Source organism: Nansenia antarctica (assembly GCF_963989245.1).
Source record: "Nansenia antarctica genome assembly, chromosome: 3".
Classification (NCBI taxonomy): domain Eukaryota; kingdom Metazoa; phylum Chordata; class Actinopteri; order Argentiniformes; family Microstomatidae; genus Nansenia; species Nansenia antarctica.
The window spans coordinates 24,193,338-24,205,648 of record NC_137688.1 but is presented as its reverse complement, the minus strand read 5'-3'; the positions used below and the strand labels follow the sequence as shown (position 1 = coordinate 24,205,648).

General features: G+C 46.5%; 1 protein-coding gene across 1 annotated transcript; it reads right to left on the bottom strand.

Moving 5' to 3' along the window:
- Positions 1-1,214: 1,214 nt before the first annotated feature.
- Positions 1,215-11,170, bottom strand: LOC308152693 (long-chain-fatty-acid--CoA ligase 1-like; the record flags this gene model as incomplete). The annotated part of the gene is made up of 21 exons (XM_080525741.1): positions 10,973-11,170; positions 9,805-9,922; positions 9,596-9,660; positions 9,105-9,206; positions 8,467-8,566; positions 8,058-8,233; positions 7,464-7,496; positions 7,271-7,322; positions 6,725-6,798; positions 6,079-6,156; positions 5,885-5,962; positions 5,395-5,529; positions 5,142-5,276; positions 3,963-4,058; positions 3,302-3,374; positions 2,919-3,007; positions 2,573-2,689; positions 2,182-2,325; positions 1,729-1,830; positions 1,538-1,609; positions 1,215-1,355 (listed from the first exon to the last, which is right to left on the bottom strand). The coding sequence occupies exons 1-21, from the start codon at positions 11,165-11,167 to the stop codon at positions 1,215-1,217; spliced, it is 2,175 nt and encodes a 724-aa protein (XP_080381867.1). The 5' UTR covers positions 11,168-11,170.
- Between the last annotated feature and the right edge of the window lie 1,141 nt (positions 11,171-12,311).

Sequence of the window (12,311 nt, the reverse complement as noted above, 5' to 3'; positions counted from 1 at the left end):
GTAGCAGGTGATGACAGTTGAGGTGTCAGTTGATCTCACATGTCGCATGTTCTTGGGACTAGGCTTAAAAGAGCCAAGTTATGCAACACTCTACCATGGTGTACCACCGGCTATGGGAGTAATACCATACTCCCCCAGCCTCCACCCGCTTGGTCGCTCTCTATTTAACCTACCTAGGGGTGGTTTGAAAAAGTGATGGGCTCCCTGTCCCTGCCTCATACTATTGTATTTTATGTTGTTAAACTTCAGGCGGGGGGCTATGCAGAGCAGAGCCATCCAATTATGGCAAACCTAATGCACTAACATTTCATTAAACAATATGAAACCAACATAAGTGCCCTGACTGAACTTGGCATAGATCCCTACTTCATTCAATGTTGGTGTCTTCCCAAATGGGAATTCATTCCATTAAAAACCCATGGTGTAACCATGGTGATTACACAATTAACCTTCCTGAATATGTTAACTGCATAATAGCAGTTAGCCTATAGTAGTAACTAAATAACAACTTTCTCATGAATTGAGCAGGAACGCAGAATAATCATAATCCCTTATTTCATTGTTTTGATAAAGTCTTCATTGGAGTCACCAAAGTATTCTTAAATAGATAGTTATATACATACTGCAAAGATACAAACATGTCATGTGCACGATGGCTCTAGTGCCATGATGGCACTGTACCTTTTCCCTACTGAAAGTAATTCATGACAACTGTGACATTCTTGCTGTGCTTACAACCATGTTTAGTAGTGGAACTTTGCTATAAAAATCAGGCTTTAGAAAAGGCTGCCCTGAGAACTAAGGCCAGGTGTGTTCTGTATTGTTTATGAGAGGACCAGTGAGGTATGGTGAGGCATCATTTACTAACAGTTGTAGTGACAACAAGCACAGAGTCTTCTTCCCTTTTGATCCTCTTGTGCTTTTGTTCTTTTTCAGGCGGCACCGGTTGTAGGTGGCAAAGTGCATCCATGAAACGGCTTTCCCACATCCTTCAAGAGTGGTACAGAAGTGTTTCTCAGCCTCACTTGTCCCAGGGACTGGCAACCTATGATCCTCCCTCCTTGGAGGAGGCCTCATGCTAAATGTAGCACTTAAACTGACTGAATGTGTGTGTGTGTCAGCTAATCTGAGGAACCGGTTGAGAAACACTTGTACATAGGATGTCTTCCATTCCCTTTTACACCCTGCCTCTCCCACACCACTCCACACACAGTTCACATGTTGATGCTGGAGTACATTTTGTCGATCTGTGCCCTGAAGTAGTTCCTGAGTTCTGCTCTCTTGGCTTTGAAGGTGGGCGTGAGGAGGCCATTCTGAACGGAGAACATCTCTGTGTGCAGGGTGATGTCTTTCACCTGGACAACACAAGCCACAAATTGCAGTTAAATAGTATGGCACGTCTAAAAAAAAAAAAAAATCACTACAAGACCAATCCTTCACAACACAAGAAAAATGCATAGTATTTAAGTAGTGTGCGGAAGACACGATATCTGGTATACGATGTCATTGTATATCCTGAGCAAGACAAATCCTTTACCTGCTCGAAGGTCTTCAGACCTCCGTCTTTTCCTAGTTTCAACATGTCCTCCAACACCGCCGCCTTCGCGTCCTGCAAAGAGAAAACACAGACGAGCTCAAGCAGACGCTGAATACGTAAAGAGCTGGTTGGGAAAACAGCTGGAATATATTTGGCCCTGCTCTTTAGGTGGTGATGCAGTGGGCCTCTACCTTGCTGCTGCACAGCTCGTCGTACGACCCCGCTAGTCCTCTCTTCTTGGCCCATCCTGGGAAGAAGTCCGGGTCTGGAACAACGATGGCCACCAAACATGCCTGGAAGGGAACACACAGCGTTATGACTCTAGGTCCGACTGCTTTCATTACAGAGGGTGTGTACGACACGGGAGGGCTGGTGGAGGTAGAAATCGGACAACCGGCTCATTGTAATGCATGGAATGGGATAAGGAATGGCATCAAACCCGTGTGCCCGTAGTGTACCTTCACAAACCTGGGGGGTCGTGTAAAAAAACATCACGGGTAAGAGGACAGCATATAATGGAATTCGACCGACTTCGTTTACTCATCATTAGTCAACAGTATGCATCAGTGGAGGCTGGTGGTGGTAGAAATCAGAGGACGGTTTCTACCTCCATCAGCCTCCGTCGGTATGAGTCCGTCCCGTACCTGTAGACTGTCCCCGTGGACGAACACCTGGGCTGCAGCGTCACTCCTGATGTAGACGTTCTCGATCTTCTCTGGTGCGATGTACTCTCCCTGGGCCAGCTTGAAGATGTGCTTCTTCCTGTCCACGATTTTCAACGTGCCGTTCTAACCCAGACCACACGCAGACGACAGATGCTAGTGTTCAGATCAAATAGTCTTAATCCTTCACAACGGATTTGAAACCATGAATTCTCGTTGTGACCAATGCAAAACAAACCCAATAGTGCAACTGATAACTACTGTATACAGTATCTTCCATTTAGACATTGTTGTGAGTACTGAGTCGTGAGACTGTGGCTGTGGAAAGAGACTATCGAACGCTAGGCACTGAAGCTAAGGAGGCTGTACTCACTGGTAACCACTTCCCAATGTCCCCTGTGTGGACCCAGCCGTCTGCGTCGATGGTCTCCTCAGTCTTCTCTGGGTCCTTCAGGTAGCCGATGAACACGTTGGACCCCTTCACACACACCTGGACAGACACACAGACACAGCAGAGACAGACTTAAGACTGTCCATAGAAAGCATAGAGGGGCTTTTTTTTTGTTTACAAGGTTAGACGAGGTTAACAAAGTACACAAGCCTTCCATCTTTATACAGTACATCAACAGTTTAGGGCATTCAGTGGAGTAATAGCCTGTGGTAAAACAGCACCGGTGGGCACAGAGGTCTGTCAGTCAGTCTGTCCACCAGTCACCCACCTCTCCCTCTCCGTTGGCAGCCAGGTAGTTCATCTCCTTCACGTCCACCAGCTTCACTGAGTTACAAGGCAGAGGGGCGCCGACGTGACCTGAGGGGGGGGGGGGGGGGGGGTATCGAAACAGTCAAAGATCAGTTTCGTTTCCATAACTGAACTATGGCATCAGGATTACCTCAAAGAACCAACCCCAGGGGAGAGGTGCTTATACAGCTCTTTGTATGGGTACTGAATGAAAATGACGAGTGTCAGTTTGTTTCGGGGGAATGCACATACGTGAGTACGAAATGAATGAATGATCCAAAACCTCTATAGAGCACACAAAAGCACAGTCGCAGGGAGACATCCAGCAGGAGAACAAGAGTTCTGAGGGGATGTCGGTGTTACCTGCTGTGCTGTCTCCAGGCATCGTCATCGTGCAGCCGGCTGTACATTCAGTCTGTCCGTACCCTTCATAGAACTGTCAAGGGTTCAAAAGAATTGTTGTTATTGTCACGGTAACGCTCCCATACATTTTGAGGCAGAGTGGTGTATTGAATTACATTACGCACTATTGCACCTCTCTGAATGGGAGTGATCCTATTGTTAATACAGCTGCTTCACTTCATCATTATTGGTACCAGCACCAAACGATCCCCGCCCTAAGAAACTATAATAGTGTTGAGTTGCTAGTTTATCATTAACCAAAAGCTCCCGGGGGGGACCTTGCCCTTAGACAACAGATGCAGGAGGACCAATGATCCAGTCAGTGTGATACTTGGCACCTGGTCCCCCGGGGGAGATAAGAGAGAGAGCAACATCGCTAGCGCCCTGAGGCAACATCATACAACTGGGCCCTTGATCTGTGAACTCAGTGCAGCGCCAGAAAGGCCAGAAAGGCCAATCCAGTCACATTAGATTAACGATTAGTGATTACCTCAGAAGAAGAACAGAGTAAGGAAGGACGCATTTTCACTATTTCAACTTGGCCCCTTGACCATGGCATGCGATTGACCTATACCTGGAATTCCCAGCATGCAACAGTAAAGTCCCTGAGAGTGACTCTCACCTGGCAGCCGAGTGCGGCTCGTAGGAAGGTCAGCACGGTGGGGGACACCGGGGCAGCGCCCGTGATCATAAAGCGTACCCGACCTCCCAGACTGGCCTGCAGGGGGCAGCAGAGAAACAGGTCAAACAGACTGTTAGAACAGCACATCTTACTGGATGACTGGGGAGTGAGGGTGAAGTCAGAACTCTTTGACCGGCATATGGCTGTGTGTTTGCGTTTGCGTATGTGTGTGTGTGTGTGTGTGTGTGTGTGTGTGTGTGTGTGTGTGTGTGTGTGTGGTGGGCTGATGTACATGGTGTTCAGGCTGAGGAAGGACCAGAGTCCACAGAACCAGCATCACTGGTGATTACCCAGACGGTATCTCTCTCCATATGTCCTTTGAATACATATTTGAAGTGTAACTGTGTGTGTGTGTGTGTGTGCACGTGGGGGGGGGGGGGGGGGGGGTCCTCCTCATGTCTGTCAGTACATTTGTAGAGCCAAAGGCATTTTGAATGTGAACAAATAAGCTTGAAAGGAACAGCGTGTGTCTGATGTGAGGACCAGTGTTCTGGTTGACATGGAGCTCTCAGATTTCAAAACATCCACATACTCTCTTATCATCTGAGAATTTCGCCAGACCCATGACATATTAAAGCAGCCCTTCAGATATCCTTACAGATTCACTTTATACCCGGCATTACACAAAGCCAGTGGATGGTCCAAACTCGGCACACCGAATTGCAATTGCATTCCCGCTTCTTGGTTTACAATGATGGCGTTTAGCCAATGACCCTCTGGTTTACCTACACACTGCGCAGAGTGGCGTGTTTGGACTTTTCCACGTGCCGTCGGGTAATGGTGGGTATAAAGTTAATCAGTAAGGGTGTTAACGCTGCCCTTTGGATATTACGTGGGTCACGTCGGAGCTAGGTGACAAGACAGAATCCTAGTCATGTTTTATGGTTAATGGTTTTACATTGGCCTCTCATTCACCCATTCACACACCAATGGCGGCAAGCTACCATGCAAAGCGCCGGCCCGCTCATCGGGAGCAATTTGGGGTTCAGTGTCTTGCCAGCCGGGGGGTTCGAACCGCCGATATGCCGGGCCTTGCGATCATTAGACGGCCGGCTCTACCTCCTGAGCCACAGCCGCCCCCGTTTTATACACAGGCACTGTCGAGGAGAAGTGACCCACCTGCACTTTCTTAAAGATGAGTTTGTCCCAGATGCTGTCGTTCCTCACGATGCCGCTCATCAACTCTGCCTCCTTCCTCCTGAAGGCGAAGCCCAGCACCCATTTCTTCAGAGGGGTGTTGGCCTGCCCAAAGATCTGGAGCAACACATATTAACAAGTCACTGTATGTGCCTATGCATACAGATTCACTAGACCAGGGCATCATGGGAAAGTGTATGTGAGTGCTGGAGGAGGGGGTCACAGGTGAGGTCACCTTATCAAACATCCTGTTGAGGAGGCGGGGCACCACAGGGAAGACAGTGGGCCGCAGGGTGATGAGGTCGTCCATCAGCACGCGGATGTCCCCCTGGAAGAAGCCGATCCGAGCCCCGTGGACCAGCATGACCCCCTGGGGTGAAGACAGGGGTCAGGGGTTAGGATAGCACAGAGGCATGAGGACAAAACTTGCATGTGTATATGTAAACGTGCTGGAAAAACGGGACCAAACAAGTCGACAGTAAACACGTTGTCCTCAACAGCCAATCAAGTGTCATTTCGGAATTTGAGTTGTTTACTATAGCGCCCCCCCTTGGGCCAATCAGTGTCATTTTGTAAATGCCGGATCTCTACGGCGAAACACCTTCATCGAAGTTTCGCCCAAATTGTCCCAGCGGTGTCGTGTGTGAGATATTGTGTGTGTCATAAACATACGATTTCATCGCGGGGAGGAAAATAAGCTGTAAATGCATGAATATTGAACATACCTGTACTACCCTCTCGAACATATGGGCAAGGGGAAGGTAGGATACATGAACATCATTCGGGGTAAATTCGTAGTTGGTCTAGAGGACGGACAGACACGCACACGCACAGACACACAGACACACAGACACACAGACACACAGACACACACAGATATTGACACAGATATTGACACAGATATTGACAATGGCCCTACCTCTACCACCCTCTCAAACATGTGGGCCAGAGGCAGGAATGAAATAAGCACGTCATCAGGGCTGGTATGGAGAATACCCTAGAGCCGACAGAAGGGAGAGGAGAGAATGCAGTCCATGCAGCACAGAAACACAGAAACACAGACGGACACAAAAGATCAGCATGACAGCATCTTAGCGTTTGAAATATGGCTTCAGCAAGCGACAGAAGATAATAACAAAGAAAAACTGTAAATAATACATGTTTAAAGATATATATTGTTGAAGAATGGCAGGCTAGGCAACACAGAGGAGCGGAAACTGTTAAAGCACCGTATTGTAAGACAGCTAGGCAACAACAGATGGGTATCAGATGACATTACATTAGCATCCGTACTGTTTACATCACTGTGTGTAGTATAAACAATCTCTGTTGTTAGTCTCCTCACAAGGTCATTCTCTGAGAAACACTGAAGACAATATCCCCCCCACAAAATTCTCAATTGAAGGACATGGAAGAGAGACTTCATATGGGACACAAAGCACAAGCAATTCTTTTTTTTTACATTTACTTACACCATGAACCTGTCTAAGGAAAGAAAGCCTGATTTACTTAAAGAGATGACTGTGCCCTTAATGACTGAACGAATGTCCACTCCCTGTAGCTACCTGCGTTATCTGAATGAAGGCCGAGCAGTTGGCAACGATGTTACCATGGGTCAGCATTGCTCCCTTTGGGTTTCCTAGGGAAGTCAATATTAACACATCAGTCACAATGACCTAGCTCGCCGGCTAAATAAAGGTCAAAGAAACACACAGATCTAGAGTGTACACAAACAGTACTCTTCAGATAAGAGCCGCAAAGGTCGTAGGATGGTATCGACAGCGCTGCTTCTCTCTACAGTGTGTTGTGGTTTTTAAATGCACTACAACAAGGGAGTCTCACTTGATTTAGGCCTGGACTACACATATGGATATTATTTTTAACTAATTATTATTTATTTTTTTACAATTGGGCCTCTCAACCATACGAACACGGCGTTTTCACTCACATAAACTGAGATTTCTCTAAACGGATAAAAACTCAGATTGAGTGGATCAGTGTGGTTATGTTAAACAGAGCTGGTGTTGATGCAATGACGTCACAAACAATGGATGCAGGCACCAGCGCCAGTGGCAACTTCAGACCAAGTTTGTAATTACAAGTAGCCATACCTGTGGTTCCACTGGTGAAGCAGATGACAGCCATGTCCTCAGGCTTGGGAGGCTGCAGAGTGACAAGTCACATGTCAAATCACTACAATACAACACTGGATTGTATCAACTATGTGAGGGGGGGGGGGGGGGCGGGGGAGATCGAGAGAGAGAGAGAGAGAGAGAGAGAGAGAGAGAGAGAGCATTTACTCACCACTGGTTGGTGGGGGTGGGCCTTCCCGACAGCCTAGAAGATGAGAGATGACCTTAATGAAAGCAGCAATTATGTAGAACATGTGGTTGAGATAAAGGCAGAGGATAGCTAAATGACAGACTGTGAACTGACACAAAAAAAAGAAAAATACCCCCCAAAAACGAACCCAAATGAGTGAAAGCACTGATGCACCATCAGGACAAAATAAGATCAGAATATAGCTATATATGACTTATACATGACTTGTATGCCATTGGACTAATTTACTACCGTATCGTTTTGCACATATATTTACTAAATTGCACAGCATTTATGCACTAATGAAGCCTGTGTAAAATCCATCACTTTATTACTTTATCAATGTAGGGTTTCTTTTTCTCTTACATACGTTACTTATTATTATTGTGTTTTGTATCTGAATGCTGCAATGTCAATGTTGAAGAACCAAAGCCAAAGCATTTTACTCTCCCGTACTTTTACAGTAAGATGGAATCAAAGCGATTCTGATTCTGAGTGTGAATAACGACTACTGTATGCCACTGTCCTTTTTCTGTTATGACGCTGCAAACTAAAGGTATCAACATGGACCATCACCTCCAGCTCGCTCAGACTGATGACCTGGATGCTACACTCCTGCCCTCGGGCCACCAGCTCCGGGTCAAACGACTCCATGAGGATGATGGTCTTGACACAATGCTCCTTGCCCGACACACACTCCAGCACCATCTGGGCCTTCGCAGGAACGTCACATATGATGGTGGAGATGGTGGCTGCAGACACGTGAACACACACACACACACGTACGTACGCACGTACACACACACACACACACACACACACACACACACACACACACACACACACACACACGTCAGCAAAGTCAACCTAACCACATCACATCCTGAACTTGTGAATTTACTTCACTGAGACTAACCTAACCAAATAAACCAATACAGATCAATCATATCAGTATCCTTACAAGATCTTATTTGCTGTCACACACCTTTGTCGATGATGTAGCCAATGGCTTCTGTACCCAGAGTGTCATACAGGGGGACCGACACCAGGGAGTACGTGTAGCAGGCTAGCTCAGCTAAGGTCCACTGTAGAGACACAAAACACACTAGTCAACGCAACGCTTCCTCTCTCTCTCTCTGTCAGTTCATTATCTGTACCAGTGTAGTTTATTGTCTTGTGTTCTAAAGTTAGAACCAGTGCTCCGGGGGGGGAGCGTACTGAAAGCTTCCTAGTGTAGGAGTAAGATGATTTAAAAGTCTATTAGGCCATCGAAGTGATGATGCAGAGGCAATCATTCTGTGGTATGGTATGAGTGCAGCACTGCTGACTGAGCGACATTCTATGGCAGGCTTCTGTGTGCCGACGTGTGTTTGAGTCCAAACACGGTGCGTGAAAGGAGGAGCAGACAGGATATGTAAGAAGTGTTCCGCTAAATATTCAGACAAAAATAAAGGACAAACCATAAAAAGAGTGTCTTTAAAATTAAAGTGTGTCCTCCGTTTTGTCCTCAAAGAGGAGCTAAATAACTTTCTCTGTCACAAACACACACACATGTCCAGTGTGTGTTTGTGACAGAGTGGATGTGTCTTGTTGACTAATGTAGAACCACGGAGCATGTCTCACCTCGGGTCTGTTCTGGGCGAAGATGCCGATGAACTGGTCTTTGGTTTTAGAGTGACCTCGATGGAGCAGAGCCGAGCCCAGGTGCTCAGCCCGCTGTAGCACCTGCGGGGGGGGGGGAGGCGACACGGCTAATTAGTGTGTGTGTGTGTGTGTGTGTGTGTGTGTGTGTGTATGTGTGTGTGTGTGTGTGTGGTGGAGGGTATGACTCAGCAGTACACCCACTGCCTCAGAGGAATGGGGAGAAGGTGTTGGTTATTGGCCTTTTGTTTCAAGAGACCAATTATTGTAGTCTCAGCATGAGCGCATGTCATTGAATGCAGTAGCTTTACCCAAACACAATCCCTTTATCACCTCCAAAAAAATAAAAAATAAAAAACAGTGTTCGTGGTCAATACTTCAATACAGGTCAATGTTTCTCTGAAACAAACATTTGGTGTTAGAACATACCTTGTTCGTAATGATTGCTGTACATAACGATTGCTGTATCTCACCTCAGAGTAGGACATCCACTCGTACGGCTGCTTTGGCTTTCTTGACCCAAGACAGGGTCCGTTATCTGATAAAACACACAAACATTAAAAGTCCTACAACGTTTTGTAAAAAAAAGTGCGATATCAGAGTTTCCTTGTTGATTATTTGTGAGGACCTTTTTAAGCCTTCTGACCCTGGCCACATGTTAAGGTGGTTCTAGTCTACTCACTTGACACGCGAGCTCCTCTGAGGAAGAACTCATACATGGTCTTGGCATCAGTGTAGCAGTGGGTCAGGTGTTTGCCGTCGCTGTCCATCAGCGTCGACCTGCGGACATACTCTCCACCCTGGCAGGACATACTCAAGATCAGTCAAACATACTCGCACTCACTCCTACAGGCAAGCTCACTGGCAGACTACATCCTATAGCCAGCCTCGTTGCAATAAACAAATCAAGCTCATTGGGTTACATGATACAGCCAAGCACACTGGCTGGCTTTGAATTCTGCGTGCAATTTTAAGAACTTTCTCCTCAGAAGCATTTATTTACCCATGTGGATTGAAAAGCGTAGGATGGATCTAAGCATGTGCTCCTACATCACAATCCATTCCTATCTAAATAATTCTAATTATTATTTGATGATTAACGTTGAAGCAGCTCATGGTGACCCATCCATGCGGTTCTGTCTGTACCATTTAAAGCGCTGGGTCTACTCACTCAAGCACAAACGCACACACACATCAAGCTAAGCTGAGCGTTTTGTTCCACCCATAACATGATGCGACCCTCAGGCCACTGAAAGGGCACACAGAGGGCACTAGACTAGCGGTCCTCCAGGGAGGCCAACATGCTAACCACGGAAGAGAAGACTGAAATAGGCAGGAGGATATCACTCGTCTCGCCTTCTTTTATGACTAATTTCAGTGTCCTGCTCAATTCAACATTGTTAAGACAAGTAGGAGTTGGCTAAAGCACACAGTAGACCCCAGGACAAGACCCAAGGACAACACAACAGTGTCATACAGTTATGGGGCAAGTTATGGCGTTAACATGAAGGAGAGAGCAGTTTACTTCAAGAAGAGTGAGGATCACTTTCTAATACTTTTATTACAAATAAGACCTTCAGACAGGGCTGTAATAACTACCATTGAGGACACAGAGGTCAGGTCACGCATCTATATTCCTGTGATTCCATGTGATGATTATTAATACGCCATCACTGGTGGTAATAATTGTCATAATGATTATTATTATGGTCATAATTGTGTACCTATTGTGTAAATATTTACCTGTCTGAATTAAACCTCAGGGGGAAATTACAAGTCAATTACTGAAATGTGAGCCTGGTCACAGCCCTGCCTTCAGGCCATGCCCCATCCCCCGTCCTCCGTCTTACCTGAACCTCGACCGACTGCATTTGCAGGTCGCATGGCGGCTTGAGGGCCTTGGGCCTGGTGGCGTAGTAGTAGGTGGTGAGGGCGGCCAGGGCGCCGACGCCCACTAGGGTGTTGGTGGAGAGACTGCGCAGGTACTGGCGCACTTCGTCCAGCTCAGGCAGCCGCAGCTGCTTCAGGAGCTCCTGGGTCTGCATGGCTGGGCCTTAGGCTTGGCTCGCTAGTGCTGTCTGGCGGAGAGAAGGAAGAGAGAGAGGGCGTTACGACCAAGAAGCTTACTGAAATTAATGCTTGTTAACACGCACACCCCCCTTTTGCTTGGTCTCTCCTTGTGGTGCTGGGAACAACAAAAATGACCTCTTTTCTTTTCTATCACATTCCAAAACCTGAAACTTAAACCGTTAATGAGAACGCATCCATAGGCCTATTCTTGAAAAAGAAAAATCTTTGGTGGGGGATTTCCCATGGCATGATTAGAGCATCCAATCATAGCAAGTTCTACCACTCTGTGTTGAAACTAGAGCCCATATTAAGTAGAACAAGAGTGTTGTCATGCTCTCCCATTTCCCTCGGTCTTTGTTTCTCTCCAGGTGGTGGGGACACCTCTCGGTGTTGCCATGATAACACAAACACCTGAGGGTTTCATAGGGTGAGGGTTAGTCTAAAGTCTGTGGGCAGAGTCCAAGACACCGATCAAACCAACACCTAGGCTAAAAAAGCATCTTCAGTGGAGAGCCTCTATTGAAAGTGGTATTCATTCTAAGATTCAGCCCAATAGAAAAGCTAGCAGACAGAGGTCGTCTCTGTATCCTACATATCCTAGCCTCATGAGTCATGGCTCGACATGAGTCAGGGCTCGACAGTGCGACTGTTTTGGTCGCATTTGCGAGTGAATATATTTCTGTGCGACTTGGAAATACATTCAATCGCACCAGTGCGACTAAAAGGCTGCTGAACTGTCATGCGCAGTCAAACTTATGTGTATAAGCGATGAGGGAATAAAAACTGTGAACAGAAACGCGTGTCGCAGAAATGCTTCACGCGAGTCCTATATGCGCTTAAAATGCGCATAATGGGTATATGGGATACAGCTCTCATAGTTCGTAGCGCTGTGTTTTGTTAGCTGCTAGCTGCTAGCAGCGTTTGCTTCCGGTTTCATTACAAAGAGGTTAACCCTATATGTGCCTGACGTCTAACAACATTCAAATGACTCTAACTTCATCTTTTTTCGGATTTCAATGTATGACACATCATTTGAAAGCTTATGATCCGTAGTTCCAGTCAACAGCAAGTCACATTTGAAAGTGTTTATGTAATTTTTTTACATTTGAAAGTGTTTTT